Source organism: Carassius gibelio, chromosome B12, assembly GCF_023724105.1.
Source record: "Carassius gibelio isolate Cgi1373 ecotype wild population from Czech Republic chromosome B12, carGib1.2-hapl.c, whole genome shotgun sequence".
Classification (NCBI taxonomy): domain Eukaryota; kingdom Metazoa; phylum Chordata; class Actinopteri; order Cypriniformes; family Cyprinidae; genus Carassius; species Carassius gibelio.
In genome coordinates, this window is record NC_068407.1 from 17,956,400 (window position 1) to 17,978,071 (window position 21,672).

The 21,672-nt window shown below is 37.6% G+C and overlaps 1 protein-coding gene across 2 annotated transcripts in view; it reads left to right on the forward strand.

Moving 5' to 3' along the window:
- Positions 1-21,672, forward strand: part of LOC127968991 (protocadherin-15) — a 237,780-nt gene that overhangs the window by 203,041 nt on the left and 13,067 nt on the right. For both annotated transcript variants that reach the window (XM_052570531.1, XM_052570532.1), the window contains exons 27-31: positions 5,410-5,625; positions 7,989-8,077; positions 13,129-13,305; positions 14,499-14,717; positions 17,122-17,232. In XM_052570531.1, the coding sequence (XP_052426491.1) occupies positions 5,410-5,625; positions 7,989-8,077; positions 13,129-13,305; positions 14,499-14,717; positions 17,122-17,232 (812 nt within the window). The remainder of the gene's footprint in view (positions 1-5,409; positions 5,626-7,988; positions 8,078-13,128; positions 13,306-14,498; positions 14,718-17,121; positions 17,233-21,672) is intronic.

Consider the following 21,672-nt stretch of genomic DNA (forward strand, 5'->3'; position numbering starts at 1 on the left):
CCTGTCGTTTCAAAGAATAGTACAATGACTAATGCGACAAGTTTAAAAGCCTTGTCCATTTGGAAAGGTGTGGAAAGGAGTCAGAGGAGGCTCGTGAAGTGGAGCAGGGAAAAAAAAAATACAGTAAATCGTGCTTGACTAACTCTATTTCTTACTCATAACAGTTTTCAAGCCTTTATTCTAGCCTGAAACATAAACTATAGAAGTACGAGTATAAATATCAAATTTATACATTTATACATTTCTGTGTGATTTATAATACACCGTTTTCATTCTCAGTACTGAAGTGTAGCACTATAGCAGATATTTGCAAAAAATAATAAATAAATAAATAAATAAATGTGTTCATCAGGTCAACTCCTGTCACGGCATAGTAAAAGTAAAAAATAAATAATTTCAATAGGCTAAATGTTTGGGTTATTACACAATAAATCTATGTTTTTTTTTCCTGTATTGTTCTGGGCTGCCTTTTCCAAAAACATAAATGCTTTCTTATTATAGGCTACTCCTGGGAAACGCAGCTCTATTTAAACTCCGTGTGAACCGGAAGTTGCAAACGACTTTTCTCCAGTGTTGTGACGTATTTCCGAGAGAAACGGAATACTAAATGAGGAAAAATAGTGGGCATGGTTTAATTTTACAACTAGCACCTTATTGAATCTAGAAAAGTAGTTAATGACAGATATCTCACAAACCCCATTTCGTGCTTCGAGCACATCCGTGACCTCTGTTATCCCTCCTTCCTCGAAATTAAAAATTTCGAGCCATCTGGACCGTAATGAGGGAATCTTAGGGAATGGGAAAAGTATTTTGTGAGTGCCACAACCAAAAATGCACCTCCTCGCCATCTCTCCTTTCACGCGCTGTCAATGCTCGCAAACACACAGGCAGCCTGTCTACTGTCAGTTGGAGGGGCGTGGTTACGGATGCTAATCAGACACCCAAGCGGTCAAACCTACGTCATCAGGGAAGGTCCTCCAATGCAGAGGGGTGGGGCATTTTCAGATTTTAATTGAAGATTACCAAGCCAATTTTTTTTTGTGTGTGGATTAACTTGTATGGATGAATTGTTCACCACAAAACGATCAATTTAGGCAAAAAAAAGTCAATATGGTCAATTTTGATTTCAGTTGGACTTTAAATGCTCTGTCAGAAGTAAGTGAATGCTCAGGATCGATTCACCCATCCCTAGTTGATAGAATGGTGGACCACTTTACCTTTTGCCTTGTCAGTCCCCTCACCTCAAAATCTACTTTCTCAAAAACTGTAGTGTTAGCTAATAATTTTCCACAGGAGTTTTAGCTAGCTGGCTAATGTTGCGTTCTCTCGTGCTGTGTTCAATGACTCAATTCATCAAGCTGTAGCTAACGTTAGCTGGAGGCCAGGCGTTATTTTAGCTTCTGATGGTGGTCTGCACTGGTGATGCAAGGCCCTTCGAATTAATATTTCCATGCACTCACGCTCCCTTCTGGCACGCGCACCTGTTCGCAGTTCACTGAATCACAGTTCACTGAATCTTGCACTCCCTTCTGGCACGCGCACCTATTCGCAATTCACAGACTCGCAGTTTGCAGTTCACTCAATCTCGCACTCCATTCTGGCACACGGACCTGTTCGCAATTCACTGAATACCCCCCCACCTCCTCCCCAAGTTTTTTTCTTTTCTCATCGAATCTACACGATTCACTTAGTTCACCTATTTTGGTTTCAACAGCGAATTTCACCGAAAAGTGAATGATTTTCATGTATGTTATGTGAATCGTGACATTGCAAGGCATTTTTTTTCTTAATAAAAACAGTGAACAGAACAATTCCTAATGTTTGTACAATAGACATGTCACTCTCTATTGTGTCAGTAATATTAAAGGGGGGGTGAAATGCTCGTTTTCACTCAATATCCTGTTAATCTTGAGTACATATAGAGTAGTACTGCATCCTTCATAAATCCAAAAAGTGTTTAGTTTTATTATATTCATAAGAAAGATAGTCTGTACCGATTTTTCCCGGAAAAACACGACCGGCTGGAGGCGTGACGTGTGGGCGGAGCTAAAGAATCACGAGCGCGAATAGGCTTTTGCGTTGAGAGCATGTGGAAGCTGTGACATTACTGTGAGGAAAAACCCATCATCCAAAACAAACCATGGCTTACAGTCAGATTCAGCCGTTTATTTATGATCCAGAATCAGATCCAGAGGCTGAAACTGAATGAAAGCAGCAGCAGCAACGACTCGCTCCGAGCGGGGCTCGAACCGGGGTCTCGGCATGGGAGGGGACGCACTAACAAGGAGGCAGAGATATTTGAAGCAGTTTTACTCACCGCATGCGGTTCCAACACACGATCGTGACCCTTTTTCCTTGGGATTGCATCATCCTTAAGAAATAAACGATACGCAAATCCGTCGTCAAACTGGGCCTTGTGAACAAGCATCTTCGAAATGCAGGGAACAAACAAAAACACTTGCACAACTCCGTTGATGCTCTGTAAAAATAAACTCCATCCACTGATCCCTTAATGCTGTTTTTTTTTTTTTTTTTTGGTAATCTGTGTAGGGTTGTCTTGCCCTGGCAACCAAAAACACACTTCTTTTGTGACTTTTCGCGACGTTCTCGCTCTGATCAGTGAATCGCTCTGATCAGTGAAATGTCTCTGTGCTGTTCAGCCTCGCTATACGGGAGCGCGCGCTTTTCCGGCAGAAGTGCCTTAGGACCCATTTAAGGAAATTCCGCTCAATCTAACGTCACACAGAGCCATACTCGAAAAAAACTTTCCGAAACTTGTGACAAACCGGAAGGAGTATTTTGGGAACAAAAATACTCCTTCAAACGTACAACTTAATTTTTGAAACTTTGTCCATGTTTAGCATGGGAATCCAACTCTTTAACAGTGTAAAAAACTCAGTATGCATGAAATAGCATTTCACCCCCCCTTTAATTAAACAACAGCATTGACAAGATAAATAGAAAAACACTCATAGCTCCTGAATGGATAACTTTAATACTTTAATAGGTTTTTTGTTGTTGAACATACACAAAGCCTTATTCATTTTAAATATGCCTTTGCCAATAATTTAAGTATCTGTGTATAATTTTATTTCATTTAATTACTTTTTCAGTTTCAGACTGTTTATTTGTGTTAAACCCCCAACAAACTCCAAGCACTGTTGATTTCATTAGTGTCTTTGTTCTGTTGTTTTTATTTGTTCACTTGTTTGTAATTGGTTCCTTTCTTCTTCTTTTTTTTTATTTTTTTCATCTTAAATAATTAAAATTTTAATTAAAATATTTTTTCTTCAGATATACTTGAAGGCTAATTTACTTTTCACTTCAAAGAAGTGTTTAATAGTATATTAGTTTTTACTGTGGTATCAAAATTGCAATGCATTCCACAAGCATCTACATTTACGTACTTGTGTAAGTATGTTTCTGGACTCAGAACTCAGCCTGTAAAAGTCATCCATGTAATTACCTCAGTGTTTCTCTAATCAGACATGCAGGCACATGCACATGCTGTCCCTCAGACAGGGATTCACCTCATATGGCTTCACCCTGCCTTAAGTTCATGTGCAGACTAAAAGAACAGCAACAGCGATGCAACCGGTGCCTGGCGTCCTGCATTCGTTCAAGGAGACCTTATTAGCCAAGACCCCAGACTGAGTTAAGCCATGCAGCAGAAGTCCAGGGATTTATAGGGTCACATTCACTGTGAATACAGATTATCATCATCAATGTCTCCTGTTTACTCGAAGAAACATCTGAGATATGAAGTTCAGCGGGCAAAAATCCAAATATGTTGCCTTGACATACACGATCACGCATTTTGTCCATTTATCAGGTGTTGTAGAAATCGCTTACTATGAGTTTTTGTTCAAGCAGCTCAGGGGTTCATAGATTAGACTTATCTACTTTTGAAACCCCTCTTTAAGTAGTTTTGATGAGGAAAACTGAAAATTGAAACCATTCCTAGCTCTACCAACCCTAAGGACAAGGATGTTGTGAAGGAACTGCTTTGCGTTGTGGAAACGCTTTCTCCGATTAGCCCTGCATCCATTGTTCTGTCATGATCTGATAAATAGTTTAAGCAGTCTAGTTTAATCTGAGGTAGAAACGTGAAAGGAAAAATAAAAAGAGACTTTTTTGGAAATACAGTTTCGATTTCACAGCTTCTAGTCAAAGATTTCTGCCACCAAGTTGCGTGTTCTGTCCATGCTCAGCCTCGATAAATGCCCAGTTAAAAGACAGACCTTTTGTTTGCAAGGGACTTTAATACACACTTAAGTAGTGTATGTATTAAGTGAGATGGGTCTGTTAGAAAAAAATAATATATGTATATATTGGCCTTCTAAGAAAACATTGCCTTTCTGATATTCCTCCAGTTTAATCTAAAGTAGAAACATTATGAAAGGAGAGTCTTTTCTTTTTACAGTTTCGACTCGATATCTTTCACAGTGATAATCAAAGTTTTATGTCAGTTGTGCATTTTGTCCACACTCAGCTTTGCTAAATGGCCAACTAAAAGACCTTCTGTTTGTAATAGATAATTTCTGTATTGAAACTGAAATGTTTCTCCAAGGCATATTGAAAAAATGTTGGCCTTCTGAGAAAACAGTGCCTTTCTGAAGTTCCTTGAGAAACACGAAGAAAGAAAATAGAACGAGACTTTTTATTTTGACTCTAGATCTGTGCCCAGTGACAGTCTAAGGTTTCCACTTTTGAGTTGTGCATTGTGTCCACACTCAGCCTCACTAAACGACCAATAAAAAGACTGATCTTTTGTTTGCACGAGCCTTCAATACACACTTACTGTGTCCATTGAAAGGGGTCTTCCATGTATATTGGAAAAATATTGGCCTTCTTAGAAACATTGCCTTTTTGCTGTTCCTTGAGTTTAATCTGGGATAGAGATGCAAAGAAAGAAAAGAAAGAAATGCAAATTCAGTTTCACCAGTTCAACTCAAGATCTGAGGCGATCAAAGGTTTCTGCTGCCGAGTTGTGCATTCTGTACATGCTCAGCCTCACTAAACGACCATTTAAAACATGGACCTTTTGTTTGCAAGGGCTTTTAATACACACTTACTGTATTTATTGAAACCGGTCTCACAGGCATATTGGAAAAAGTCTCATTTGTGTTAATGACTCTGCCTGGTCCAGGGCACCCTGCTGTCCGTGAAGCCGCCCATTCCCCTCTCTTGTGAAAAGCCATTATAAATCATTGTCGCAGCAGAGGAGTGCTATAATGTTCAGCCGAGACGGTGCCAAAGTGACTTGGTGTTGTGAATTTGGAGCTTGGAGCTCCCCTTTAAGGCCAGAGGTGGAAGTGCGTGTGATGGCAGAGGTTGAGTGTTGTAGGTGATAAGTAGCTCATGGCTGTTCCCCTCTTTGACATGTCTGTGCTCTATTTTGTCTGACAGGCTGTGGATAAGGACACAGGGAATTACAGTGCCATGCTGTACAGGCTGATTATCCCCCCGACTACTGATGGAAAAGACGGCTTTGTTATTGAGCCCTTCACAGGAGTAATTAAGACAGCCATCATGTACAGAAACATGCGGCGCTCCTACTTCAAATTTGACGTGGTTGCTACAGACGACTACGGGGAGGGACTCAGCAGCAGCGCTCAAGTTGTGGTATGTATGTGATCAAGTAGCATAAAGTTGAGTTTTTTTTGGTGGTAGACCTATTTCTCATTCAAATAACCAATTTGTTAAACAATGGCTCTTTTAAACAGATTCTTTTAAACAAATCAGTTGAAAAGTCTCACAAAAAGAGTCATAAAGTTGTCAGCTTGAACCAATGTTCACCAAATCAGTCATAAATATGACATCTGACACACTGAACTTAACTTTGAAGTCATGTTTTCACTTTCATTCACATCTGTGTAATTAAGCCACACATCAAATACGATTGTCCTTGGGTGAGGGACTTTCATCTTAATATTTGAAAAGCAGCAATTCATTTCCATGTATAAAGACTCAATTTATACTGGGAAGAATGTTACTATTACTGTTTTCTAACAATTTCTACTACATTACGTTTATTTTTTTTCTACCCAACATTGTACTATACTGTGAGATGGAATCATATATATATATATATATATATATATATATATATATATATATATATATATATATATATATATATATATATATATCTATAATAATTATTGTTTTATTTATTTATTTTTATTTATATTTACTTCAATTAATTTATTTTTCATTTAATATATTTATTGACTTATTGTTTTATCACTATTCATTTTTATTAAATTATTTATTTATTTATTTTTACAGTTTTTAACCACTGTTTTTATTTTTCCGTCGACCCCCTAGTACTCCCTTATGGCCTGGACCTCAGTTTGAAAGCCCTTGGTTAAAGAACATCATTTTGTTTTAATAAATGCTACTTGGGTTAATACAAATAATAATAATAATAAATATGTTGTCAAATATATGTACCATAGAATTTTATCAAGGAACCGGAATCATTAGGTGGCATCAGAATCAAGGCAATTCTGGTTTTGTAAGAAGGAAAGGAATTACACACTTTAAATACGCAATGCTGAGCCAGTTTGAATAGACTGATTAAAGTTTGAAGCAGTAATCTGTCTTGAGATGCAATCCATCATGTACATTTACAGCAGAAGCAACTCCGTTAGCTGATTTTGATTATAAAAATGCAGTCCCTGTAAGGTTTCTTGAAGAATGTCCAAAGCTGATGCAAAAGAGGCATTGATTTTTTTGGTGGGCTGAGGGGCTCCAGCGGTATTTAAACTCATTAATCAATCTCTCAATAGAACTCAATATCTTCAACCCGCACTTAACCTGTAAGTTAAAAATGTAGAAGTAAGGGCATCTAGTTAATGCCAGATAGACGACTATTGAAGTACAGGGCTTGATTTAAAGGAACACTCCACTATTTTTTTTTATTTATTTTTTTTTGAAAACCGGTTAATTTTCCAGCTCCCATGGAGTTAAAAAGTTGAGTTTTACAGTTTTCTAATCCATTCAGCCGATCTCTGGATCTGGTGGTAGCACTTTTACCTTAGCTTAGCATAGATCATTGAATCTGATTAGACCGTTAGCATCTTGCTCAAAAATGACCAAAGACTTTCTATATTTTTCCTATTTAAAGTATATATGGATAGGAACTATACTCTCAATAGCAGAGTCACTGGGTACTATTTTCAGGCGCTGCTTAATATCATTGCACCTGCTGCACCCATGGTACTGCAGCAAAGTTCCTTGATTATTACACCAGAATGAGTGTGAATACAGAAGAGTAAAGTTTTAAATAGGAAAAATGTAAAAACTATTTGGTCAATTTTGAGGGAAATGCCAATGGTCTAATCAGATTCAATGATCTATGCTAAGCTAAGCTAATAGTTCTACCACCAGACCTGGAGATCAGCTGAATGGATTCAAAAACCATAAAACTCAACTGTTTAACTCTAGGGGAGTTGGAAAATGAGACTATTAAAAAAATTTAAAAAAAAGTGGAGTGTTCCTTTACATTTTGACTTTCTTTCTTTGGTTTAACACAAACTAAATTTTTTTTTATTTGGATTTGATTATTTGTCTAAAAATTGTAGTATGTGTTTCGCAAAATAAATAAACTCATCTGGGACGGCAGGGTGAGTAAATGATGAGAGAATTACTATTGCATTGCTTTTCAACGCATTAGATTTAAAATAACCGATAAAGTGGCATTGCAAACAAGTGTTTTTCTTTGTGTGTGTGTGTGTGTGTGTAGTATAACAATACAAGTATATAAAAACAAATCTGTAAATTGCTGGTTAATATATGCTTTTGCATTTATTTATTTATTATGTACAGTAAGAAGAATTGAGTTTCCTTTTTAACTCATCCCCTCTTCCAGTTTCGTCAGTCAAAGAAACAGCATATATTTAAAATGTTACATTTCAGAGCCTTCACTCTACACTATGATTTTCTCTTTTATAACCAGACATTACTTTTGTCTTTTCTCCCAGGTGTCAGTTGTTAACCAGCTGGACATGCAGGTGGTTGTATCCAACGTGCCGCCCACTGTAGTTGAGCAAAACAAGGATCAGCTGATAGGGTAATGCATTCTATACAAACACACTCTTCACCCAGACATACTCCCCAACACAGCGTTCATGGCAGCTGGAGAAGCCGCTTGAAGTTGTAATGTATGCATGAGTACTTGACTCCTGCGGGTGCAAAGGTTTATGTTGGGGATAAATCAGTGGGCTGCTTGATTCTGTCAACTCTCTTATATAGAAACCGGACTCACACTGTGTAACATCTGCAGCAAGAGCAGAACAGCCAGAAACCCCACTTTCATCTGTCAGCCATGGGATTGCACTTATCCTTGCCTTTCTCAATTAAAATTATATAAACCTAAATGACTTCTTTTTTCAAATGAACATAATGTTTTTTTTTTATCTCTCTCTCACACACACACTCTCTCTCTCTCTCTCTCTCTCTCTCTCTCTCTCTCTCTCTCTCTCTCTCTCTCTATATATATATATATATATATATATATATATATATATATATATATAATTTGCTACTTAAAGGGTTAGTTCACAGAAAATTAAAATTATGTCATTAATGACTCACCCTCATGTCGTTCCAAACCCGTAAGACCTCAGTTCATATTGGGAACACAGTTTAAGATATTTTAGATTTAGTCCGAGAGCTTTCTGTCCCTCCATTGAAAATGTATTTACAGTATACTGTCCATGTCCAGAAAGGTAACAAAAACATCTTCAAAGTAGTCCATGCGACATCAGAGGGTCAGTTAGAATTTTTTGAAGCATCAAAAATACGAGTCTATCTTTTGTTCATTATCTGGCTCGGCTCGTTGTTCATCTTCAGTTCTCTCTTCACAGCAGTTCAGTCAGTGTACAGTTTGAGTAAATGAATTACTCCGGGATATTGGTTTGTTTGAACTCAGAGGGAGTGTCAGCCACATTAAAAAGTTAACAGCTTAAGTCATTTGTGGATTAATGCATATTAGAGATGCAAACCGTTTAAAATGATTCAGTTCGTTTTGGCAAACTGTTTCAAAAAGATCCGGTTACATCGAATGATTCGTTCTTGAACCGGATATCACTACACTGCAGTGTTTTGAACATGCTCACAACACCCAGGAGAGAAGACAATTCTGAATAAAGTCGTAGTTTTTAATATTTTTGTACCAAAATGTCTTTTCGATGCTTCAAAATATTCGAACTGACCCTTTGATGTCACATGGACTACTTTGATGATGTTTTTCTTACCTTTCTGGACATGGACAGTATACCGTACACACAGCTTCAATGGAGGGACTGAGAGCTCTCGGACTAAATCTAAAATATCTTAAACTGTGTTCCGAAGATAAACAGAGGTCTTACAGGTTTTGAACGACATGAGGGTGATTCATTAATGACATAATTTTTGGGTGAACCAACCCTTAATATCATGTAAGGTATAAAAAATGCTATGTTAAATACAACCCAGCACTGGGTAAAATAACGACAAACCCAGCGATTGGGTTGTTTTGACCCAGTGTTTGAGTTAAATGATCAACCAAACCAAGGTTACTACTAGTGATCGACCGATATTGATTTTTTATAACCGATACCGATACCGATTATTTGTATGTTTATGTACCCGATAACCGATATGCAGAACCGATATTTATTTACTGTTATACTTCTGTTTCTGACAATTATTACAACACAAATGAGCTGAAAAAAACATTTTATTTATAACAATCACTCCCTCCTTGCATACAAAAAAAAAAAACATTATATTTATACACAAATAAATAGAGGGGTCTGAGTCCAAAAAATTTAAGCGCACTGTTACTAAGTGTCTTTGTTTTAAAATAAAAGCTTTGATGAGGTAAAAAAATAAAAACAGGTAAAAAAATAAAGCACAAAAATGATTCTAACATATTGGTGGGGGCGGGAGGGCTATTTAGGAGTGCATAGCTATTTAGTAGTGTAACTTAATACTCCCAGTTAAGCAGAACTAGGTTTTAGTGTAGAAAACAGAGTCTTTCAGCATTCTGCCCTGTAAGCCTGCTTCCTTCAAAAATTTTATGCAGTGGCATTGCTTGAGGCTTCCTGATCATCAACCCAGTCAGGTGCTGAGAAATATGAACGAACTTTTTTTCCCGAGACTATATAAAGTTAAACAGCACTTGTCAGTTGGCATTTTATGATCTAGATTCAATCTAACGTTAGATCATGAAATGCCAACTGACAAAGTGCTGTTTGACTATAATTTAATCAACCGCGATCGCGCATGGAGATAATAAATAATTAATTTCCACAAAGCGGTATATGTAGCCTATATGTGTATTAGCGAAATAATTGTTATGTAGTAAATGATAATATAATCTAGGGTGTTTAAACAAGATAATCTTGTCAAAAGTTTCATTCAGTGGCATTGCTTGAGGCTTCCTGATCATCAACCCAGTCAGGTGCTGAGCAATATGAACGAACTTTTTCCCCCGAGACTAACGTATATAAAGTTAAACAGCACTTGTCAGTTGGCATTTTATGATCTAAATATAATCTAACGTTAAATCATGAAATGCCAACTGACAAAGTGCTGTTTGACTATAACTTAATCAACCGCGATCGCGCATGGAGATAATAAATAATTAATTTCCACAAAGCGGTAGGCTATATTTATATGTGTATTAGCGAAATAATTGTTATGTAGTAAATGATAATATAATCTAGGGTGTTTAAACAAGATAATCTTGTCAAAAGTTTCATTCAGTGGCCGTGCTTAAGCCTCCAGATCATCCGTCAGTTGCTAAGCAATATGAACGAACTTTCTCTTCTAGACTAATGGTGAGCAAATACAACATATAGAGAATTAAATTCAACGCTTTTATTTTCAACATGCACTCATTCATGTCTGTTTTATTTAATTCATGTAAAGATACGTCTTTATTGGGGCAGGACATGATGAATTACACTACGTGACTCAATGAGTTCGTCTCAATTGTTTAGAAACAAGCTGCATAAATTAACTATATCAGGAATTTATGTCTCAGATCTCATTTGTGCATGTCTTTTATGTTAAATAAAGTTGATTAATTAAAGCAAACCAAGTAGAACATATATTTACCTGTGCACCTGAGTTGTTGTTGACTGATCTCCTCAGACGCCCGGGCTGCAATGGCGGAAATCTCAAAACGGCCACAAGATGGCGCCGTAAATCGGCGAATCCGATATTACAAAACCGATACCCGATTATGGAAAAATGCTTAAATATCGGGAAAAATATCGGTAAACAGATACATCGGTCGATCACTAGTTACTACCAAGAAGGTTTGGTTGATCATTTAACTCAAACACTGGGTCAAAACAACCTAATCTCTGGGTTTGTCCATATTTTACCCAATGCTGGGTTGTGCTTAACCCAGCATTTTTTAGAGTGTAGTTATGTTAGGTATGCAATATGTTTAGGGAATCTAATAGAATCTAATAGAATAAGGCAGAATCTTTCCAATTTCTCCTCCTTGTTCCACAGAAGAAATATTAATTCAGTTTTGTTGTTTTTTTATGTGTTTAAATTATGACAACATATTCATTTTCATTCAAAAAGACTTCCCTGTCGAGATATAACAGTGCAAATATGATGACATAAACACATTTAAATTCCTAGTATATACACAGACGGGAACACATTTAGATAACAGAACTCACAGCAGAGTTTTCCCAAACCGCCTCTTTCTCTCTTGTCAAGCTATTTCCCCAGCAAACCTGCTCCTTGTTCCGTTCCTCCAAGTAGAGTCATTCCAGCTTCTGTTCTTTTTGTCCCACGTTCTTATTTCACCTCGGCAGCTGTGTGTGTGTGTGGAGGGGGGTGGTATCTGAGGTACTGCAGGTAATTTGCTGAGGAGGGCTGGCTTCTCTGAGAAGTGTGCTGAGGGGTAATAAAGACACCTACTGGGAGACAAGGACACCAGCTTTGAAGTGACACTGTCTAACACAGCTCATTTTAGCTTTGCTTTGTATTTGTCCTCCTGGTACCTCTGCATTCAAAACAGTTTCTGTTCCTTGCAGCCAAACAAACATGGTTTATATAGGGTTTGCAGTGCTTGTGGTATATTTAGAATCATTGCTCTTGTGTTATTTTTTTTTTTTTCAGTTTTACGTCTCTGGCTATGGTGATTACTGCAGTTAGCGTGTGTTATGCATGTTAAGCCCCTTTCACACTGCATGTCGGACCCGGCATATTGCCGGAACATTGCCGGGTCGCCTTCTGTGTGAAAGCAACCACGTCCCGGGATTGATTCCTACATTGAACCCGGGTCGGGGACCTAGTAACATTGCCGGGTTCAACCCAGGACGAGCACTGTGTCAACAAAAGCCAGATCTAATGCCGTATCGAAGTGATGATGCGTGTTATCGCGCGACTCTTTTACCGGCTGTTTTGAAGGAAGATCAACGTTCGCAACGAAAAAATATGTGCAAACTGTAATGAAGCAGAGTTTTCGACTCGTACATTACACGTCACGCCCTGATGTCACGTGTCGTTACGGGATCTTCACGGGTTGTGTGTGAAAGCACGCACATATACTGGGTCATCACTGGCAGTGTGAAAGTGCAAAATCTAGTGACCTGGGAACAATTGCCGGAATACTTTACCCGTGTATTTGCCGGAATGGCAGTGTGAAAGGGGCTTTAGGAAGTTGATTGTCAGCTTATTTCCTCTGATATGTGCCCACAAATTATTGGCTTTGATACTCTTAAATAAGCACATAAATAACTCAGAATTAACTTTCCCACAATAAGTTTTATTCAGTGTTTTGACATGAATTGTTGTTTTGGTATGTAAGAATTTTGTTTGGTTTTATTTTTGTTTTTAAGTGTAGTTTCATATGATTTTTATAAAACCCATGTCTGTTTTCCTGAATAAAAAATAAAAAGGTATTTTTTTTCTCTCTTAATTGCGGTTATAACTTGCAATTTTGACTTTGACTTTTGACAAAATTAGTTTTGAAAATGTGCCCCATGTGAAAACAGTCATTAAAAGTTGTATAGAATAAAAAAAAAAAAAGGTGAATGGTGAATAGAATGTCTTCAGTATTTCAGAAAGTTCTGTTGTCAGTGTGTTATTTTCTGTCTTTCAATGCAGAATTTTAGAGCGCTATGTCCAGGACCAGATCCCAGGAGCTAAAGTTGTTGTGGAGTCAATCGGACCGCGTCGTTTTGGTGAGGGTTATGAACAGGAGGACTACTCAAAATCTGACCTGATGGTTTATGCAATCGACCCTCTGACCAACAGAGCTCTCTCAAGACAGGAGCTCTTCAAGTGAGTGCTTCCTCCCATTCAGCTTACCCTTCCATACTCCATTTCTGCAGTGCTCTTCTTTCTCTTAACTTCCTGACCTTCCCTTCACATCTAAACAACTACCTGCTAGAGATATATCTACCCTTCAGACTGGAACATAGATGTGTTTTTCAGCACAAAGTAAATGGGAAGAACTACTTTATATTATTTAGACGAGTAATGCAAAAATTCAGCGAGCTACACGTCTCAAAAATGTAAAAGCAAGGATGTTGTAGGTGCATCAAGTGGACATGATTTAGGATTGAAGAATCCAACACCAAGCAAAAAAAAAAAAAAAGTAATTTTTACCAACTAGAGATAAAACATGTTGTATCTCTCTTGTTTTCATCTAAATACCAGCTTTCACTGATGTCGAATTTATTTTGTGTCCATTAGATTTACAAATAAATAAATTTTCAATCAAATGATATTAATTACCTTTCATTTTTAAAGTGTTTACTTCACTGGATTACACCAAAACAAATTTAACATGGCCATTCAGTGTATTTTTTTATTTTACACTCAATTTCCTGTTTGCACAATTATACACATATTTATTATAGTATAACATATATCATAGCATTACTTAAGATACCACCCACCCCTAGCCATTAGTTAGTCTGTTATGCAGCGTATTTTTTGCTTTCTAATTTTTCACCCAAGCAGCACGATAAGGCAGATGGAGAGTAGGTTTATGTTTGTTTAGACATTTTCTCATTTTTCATAAAAATGAGACTTGTGGTTAAATCCGTAGCCAGCTTGTCGGTTTTGTCACAGTAATTAGCCTGCTCAGACAGCACTGTTTCTTATGTTTGTATGGGCAAATCATGACTTGTAGGCTGTCATATGTGCTTCCAAACTCCTTAGTCCTAATATAGACAGCATTCAGTCTTTGGTTTCATTTAACTGTCATTAGGGTGAATGGTACTATTGTGCTTTATAGTAGCCAATGTAAGAATAAGATCAGCACATTACATTTACAGTACACTAAAAAAGCGTAATACTTTATTGTAAAAGTTTTGCCCATGAATTTGAATTCATTCACTCACTTGTTCTCTGGCTGGAAGGCAATTGAGATCTTCATTGCCAGATTTATGTGGCTTGCACTGCAGAACTAGTTCAATAGCATATGCAGGGCCACATATTGTGTGTGACCGTTCCTGTGGTTTTTACAGGTTTTTAGATGGAAAGTTATTAGACATCAATAAGGAGTTCCAGCCCTATCTAGGTCGTGGAGGACGCATTCTGGAGATCCGTACGCCAGATGTGGTGGAGAGCGTGAAGAAGGCGGTTCATTCTGTTGGATACACTGAAGGAGCCCTGCTGGCCCTGGCCGTCATCATCATCATGTGCTGTATCCCAGCCATCCTCATCGTCATCATTACCTACAGACAGTGAGTGTTGCCACCATAGTCTAGTGTAGCCTAAAATTTCATGATCTAATTCAATAAAATGGCATTTAATATTAATATTTAGTAGGGGTGTGCGATATTGACAAACTATATCTCAAAATTTTCCAATAATAATAATTCACTGAGTGTGTATTTGTACTGGTACAGGTTTAGGCCTGTCATGAATATATAAATAAATATAACCCTAAAACTGCCAGTAGGTTGTGACAAGTGCCCCTCTCTTAATGACTGATTCATTGAATCATTCATTTAAACGATTTGTTCAAAACTGCTGATTCATTTAGAAATAATTCGTGATCGGGAAGATGACACTCTTGCTTATGTGATATCGCCTATTTAACTATATCATATCTTATAAATATATAAAAATCCATTTTTTTATTTTATTATTTTTTGTTACATACTAAATAATGTCAGGTAGCATATTTTTAAAACAACAATAATTGTATTTTCATAGACGACATATATCACCCCCCCCCCCCCCCATATTTAGTGAAATTAGACATTAACCAATTCTTCTGTTGTGATTCTTTGAATATTTTCCAGCTAGTTTTTTAATAGAAATGTTACGTAACAGTGTTGGTTTTATGCCCTGTGTGGGAATGAGGTTGAAGTGGGAAGACTATTCAGTCTACAGATTCCTCCACTTAGCAACCAGATAAATAAATGTAAAGTTCATTAAGGTTGAAATATCCTATTAAGCATGCAGCTTCCATCCACTGGGATTTCAGAGTTACATATGCACTCTTTCTTTTCACAGTGGTAACACCTTTGGGAACTGTCTGGTCTTGTGTTTATTCAGTGTGAAAGAAGATTAATTAAGGCCATGAGAAATAAATATAAGAAGCTGTCTGTGGATGAGGGCCGAATTTTACATGTGGTGCCAGCTGAGCCAGTGCCATGTGGCAAACCTGATGATGAGAACTGAGGAATAAAATGACATGATCAGTGCTAGAGATATGAGAATCATTTAGGAATTATTGAATGTTTAGTTTGGCATGAATATAATTCATACTTGTGGGGAAAAGATAACAGATGTTGGGGCTGAAATCCAAAATATAATTTTTTGCAATATACATGTTTTTTTTTTTTTTTCTGGTTACTGATCCCATGTTGTTATGAGTCATTGTCTAATATATACTTTTTTTATTTTCTTTTTACAATGCACCAACTTCAGATTCAAAGAGTAAGTATCGTATTGAGACATGCATGTGTAATGATATATTGGTTATATATCTCATCTATTTCCCTTGCTCCAGCATTATTTAATTCAGTGGTTCTCAGATGGTTTGGCTTAAAGGCCCAGATTTTACATTGGATATCATATAGCAACTCAACATTACCTAAATAGTTTATTGTACAAAAGTCAATGATACAACAATGTAAATCAACAATAGTGGAATATGTGAAAATATATATATTATTATTATTATTATTATTATTAATTTAAATTAAGTTTAAAAATTACATTTATGCATTTAGCAGACGCTTTTATCCAAAGCGACTTACAGTGCATTCATGCTATATATATATATATTCAACAGACTTATTTTTATAGTTTGAGTGTTTGGTTTCTAAATGTCTCTTTGTTAACGTCTTGTATTTTTCATAGTTTTGTTTGTCTACCTGTCTATGTTGTACAACATATTACTAATTTCTTTAAATTTGACCTGAAGTACCATCTGATTTAATGTGACCATTGGCATCCACAAAAACAAAAAGAGAAGCGGTGTCTTCGCCTTTTATAAATGCCTCTTTATTGTGCTCTACTAACTATGAAAGATTATATGGTTCGCTGCATTTTATTATTATTCCATTTTATGCATACCATTTTTTTTCTCTCTTGCTGTCAGCGACCCACCAGTTGAGAACCACTGATCTAATTTGTTGTGTCTGAGAAACTCCAAAAAAGCTAAATATCCAGGGAAAGATAAAGGCTTGTTGATTCCCAGGACCAGAACAGAAGTGGTTAGAACACAACTTATGTAAAGAACAGCTTTTGTTCCCTAAGCTGTCAGATCCCCCGAGGATATAAAGCTGATTCCAGCATTCTTGTAAAATTGCACTTTGAAAGAAAAGATCAAAACCGAATTATTCAAAAACATTAGTGTTCTTTAAGGACAGAATGCTATGAAATTACAAACTTAAACCACTTCACAGGCACTCATTACATAAACATAACCATCAAACTCTCAAATATTACCTTTGAATGCAATAAATAAAAAAATAAATATAAGCAGTAACGCAAATTATATGCTTTCAAAAATGCGTTTGTTTCTGTAAACATATTGTTTTTGATCTGTTGGTACATGTATAATTTATGAATCTTACATAATATAAGATATTGCTTTTATTTTGCTCCACTTGTTGACTTCATCATCTGAAGACGACAGGCAGAGTGTGCAAAAACAGCCAGGATTCAAATGGCACTTCCCACAGGAAAATCTGGAGGCGCTGCCACCAACAATCTGTATGAAGAACTCGGCGACAGCACCATGTAAGTTTTTTACCTTCTGCACTTTATACTGTACTTGTCAATGTCTTGAAACACTGGCTGATTCAGAATATTAATATATGATGGGTTTTACAGGATATATTTTCTTGAAGTAAAATTGCACAAGTCCATTTGTCAAATTTGCATTTTTCTTTTTTTTTTAAATAATAAATCTAACAAAATGTAGTTGTTTGATTGTAGCAAGAAGTGTGTGGAAAATTTATTTGAGTAAATGAATATTCTAATTTGATCATTAAGTTTATAATTGAGTGTTATCATTGAGTTTATAATTTATATAAACTCAAATTGTGAAACTTGTGTATTAAATTCAATGCACACAGACTGTAGTAGTTTCAGTCTTTGGTTATTTTAATTGTGATGATTTTGGCTCACGTTTAAGAAAAAAAGGACACCTCAACAAATTAGAATATGGTGACATGCCAATCAGCTAATCAACTCAAAACACCTACAAAGGTTTCCTGAGCCTTCAAAATGGTCTCTCAGTTTGGTTCACTAGGCTACACAATCATGTGGAAGACTGCGGATCTGTCCAGAAGACAATCATTGACACCCTTCACATTGAGGGTAATCCACAAACATTCATTGCCAAAGAAGTTGTCTGTTCACAGAGTGCTGTATCCAAGCATGTTAACAGAAAGTTGAGTGGAAGGAAAAAGTGTGGAAGAAAAAGATGCACAACCAACCGAGAGAACCGCAGCCTTATGAGGATTGTCAAGCAAAATCGATTCAAGAATTTGAGTAAACTTCACAAGGAATGGACTGAGGCTAGGGTCAAGGCATACAGACGTGCCAAGGAATTTTCCTCTTCTTAAGCCACATCTGAACCACAGACAACGTTAGAGGCGTCTTACCTGGACTAAAGAGAAGAAGAACTAGACTGTTGCCCAGTGGTCCAAAGTCCTCTTTTCAGATGAGAGCAAGTTTTGTATTTCATTTGGAAACCAAAGTCCTAGAGTCTGGAGGAAGGGTGGAGAAGTTCATAGCCTAAGTTGATTGAAGTCCAGTGTTACGTTTCCACAGTCTGTGATGATTTGGGGTGCAATGTCACATGCCGGGCTTGGTCCATTGTGTTTTTTTTTTTTTTAAATCAAAGTCACTGTACCTGTTTACCAAGAAATTTTGGAGCACTTCATGATTCCTTCTTCCAACCAGCTTTTTGAAGATGCTGATTAGAATTCCAGCAGGAATTGGCACCTGCCCACACTACTAAAAGCACCAAAAGTTGGTTAAATGACCATGGTGTTGATGTGCTTGACTGGCCAGCAAACTCACCAGACCTGAATCTATGGGGTATTTTTAAGAGGAAAATGAGAAACAAGAGACCAAAAAATGCAGATGAGCTGAAGGCCACTGTCAAAGAAACATGGACTTCCATACCACCTCAGCAGTGCCACAAACCGATCACCTCCATGCCACGCCAAATTGAGGCAAAAGGAGCCCTTACCAAATATGGAGTACATGTACAGTAAATGAACATACTTTCCAGAAAGCCAACAATTCACTATAAATGTGTTTTTTTTTTTTTTTTTTTTTTTTTTGGTCTTATGAAGTATTCTAATTTGTTGAGATTAATTGATTTTTGTTAAATGTGAGCCAAAATCATCACAATTAAAAGAACAAAAGACTTACTACTTCAGTCTGTGTTCATTTAATTTATTTAATAAATGAGTTTCACAATTTGAGTTGATGACTGAAATAAATTAACTTTTCCACAACATTCTAATTGATTGAGATGCACCTGTACAATTTACAAATATGATTTGATGTAACCTTGTTACACCATGTTTTTTTTATAGTTTAACAAAGCTAGGGCTTCTATTCATGGTGTTAAAACTCGACCCAGTAGCAATACTCCTTTTTTGTGATGGCCATTTCCATTTATTATTTTACCTGTGCCAGGATTTCTAACACATTATGGGTAATGCAAAATTACAGGCCTTCCATAAAAAGATTGCAAGTTTTAACCCAGGTTGAGGTGGTCACAAAACATTTTTGTTATCTTCAGGGTGTGGTCCCAGCATCATAAGCTTTCAAAGTAAAAAGCAATACACAGCTTCCCGTCCTGTTTCATGTCTTCATGGTTATCATTTCATAGCCTGTTACAGAAAGGTTTTTGTGAAATATCAAAGATCCACATTTATCAGGAATGGTCTAAAGCTCATCTAACCCAAATGATGAAGACTGGACTCATTTATTTTAGAAGTTGCAGGTACCCCAAGGCATATAGTAGGCATGACAATTAACAAGTTTGTGTCTAAATTTAAATCACAGCAGATACAACCTGAATTTATTTGTTGCTTTTTCACTGCCATATTCATAGTGTTGCATCTGGAAGTTTTCAGTATATCAAAAAGTGTTTTGATGTTGTTGTTGTTTTTAAACTGTTCAGTAGGTTTTTCATTATTAGACCCCTGAGACTAATTCTCTGTAATGATTGATTGTGTCTAATATTAGGCAGGTTTCCCTTTTTTTTTAAAGTGTAACCTTTATTACACTTATCTGCATTTTAACATCTTGCTAATTGCACTCATATAATTTGTCTTGTCCTCATTTCTCTCTTTCTGATTTATTGGATATCAGATCTAAGTAAGTATGGAGTCATCTGTGGTTCAACTATAGTAGTTAACTTCCAAAGTAGTTTCAAGTAGACATTATACTGTAAGTAAGGTATAGCTGTTTTTGTGATAGTTTCTCAAAGATGTTGAATATACTTTGCTTCCAATTGCCTAGCATTGTTATCAGCTGCCTTTCTCTAGATCAGTATTGATATTAGCTTGGCAATGTGTTAGTGAAAACTTGTTTTGGGAGTTTGCCTAGAATTTGGTTAGTATTTTGTTCTTAGTACTAAAGTCAATCCAAGCAAGTGCTTTTTGTTGCTGGCTTCCCTCCTAATTCCCCATCTATCTTGCTGTTCATGTCCTCTGTTAAGTCGATCTTTGTCTCTTTTTGCGGTTATGCTGAAAGCAGGACTAAGAGATGCGTTCTGAAGGACGGCGATCAGCAGCGTCTCATTAGCTCATTTGCCTCCCGTGCCATCACTGCTCATAAGCTGTCCACCGCTAATGGAGTCCTGCTTAACAACTTGCCTAAGTCAGAAAGCAACATTACCTTCCTTTCTGATGAGAACCCTCTTACTACAACCAACCCCCTGTACCATGATGACGGAACCCTTAGCAGCCCTGAGCACCAAAATCAGAGGTACCACCTTGGCATGTATTCACCCAACATGAGAGTTCTGAGAGAGTCCATCCTGCGCTTCCCATCTACAGACTCAGGACATGCCCGGACTTTGCCTTCTAGATTACACAAGTGTGAGACCAATGAAGCCCTACAGAGTAGAAGGGTGGCAATGGATCCAGTTCAGTGGGAGCTGCAACTGCTGAAGTCCGACCTTAAGGACAGTAAGGAGATGATTGATGGATTTGATGGGCTTGTAGACGAAGATACAGAGCCTAAATTGACAGTAAAAGAGCAGGCATGGCAGTTTGAGCAGCAGGCTATGCAGGACATAAGGCAGAGGCAAGGCCAGGACTCTCTTGGGTCTCTCTCTTCCGAAATTGTTCTCTCTGTTTTTGAGACCCCACAGTCTTCAGTCATGGGACATAACAACAGACCCCCATCAATAATCATTACCCAGAGCGATGGAACGCCTCCGCCTAGTCACAAGCCCACTCCACCAGTGCTGCGGAAGTTCAGCAGAATAACCACCTATCCCAATGAAGAGTCTTACGAGGTCAATGTGGAGATCATCCCAGACCCACCAGATGTACCTGCTCCACAACCTCCACCACCTCCACCTCCCTCCAGTCCCCCTCCACCTCCTTCCAGTCCTCCACCCCAATCCATACCTGTCCCTCCTTCCCCACCAGACCCTCCCCATTCAACCCCTCCACCTCCTCCTCCTCCTCTCCCACCTCCCTTATCTCCAATCTTCTCCCGTTCCATACCTCCTTCTCCATTTGTCCTTCCTCCTCTTCCCTCAGTCACATCCCTTCGAGCAGTGTCCTTGCGGCCCACACCACCTCCACCACCGCCTGAGTCTGAGCTTCCCAAGAGGGAACTCAAAGGGATCCTTAAAAACATCCAGAACATAGCTGACATAGAAAAATCCATTGCCAACATGTACAGTCAAATAGATAAAAAGCAGCGCCCACCAAAGATTCTCCCCAAACCACAAGTGTCTGTCGAACCAGAGGCTGGTGTGTCAGAGGCGGAGCCTGTACAAGAAATACCAGCACCAGAGCCCAATCCAAACATGAACTCACTAGTGGAGGAGCTGGAGAAACGCTTTCCTTCTCAGTCCACTATCCTGTGACACTTCCGGTCCATGTTACTATTACTGTCTTAGAAGCAGTTCCCACAGGATGCATTCTAGCATTACTGTGTTTTGCTAGAGTCCAGCAGAACCATAGACTATATATA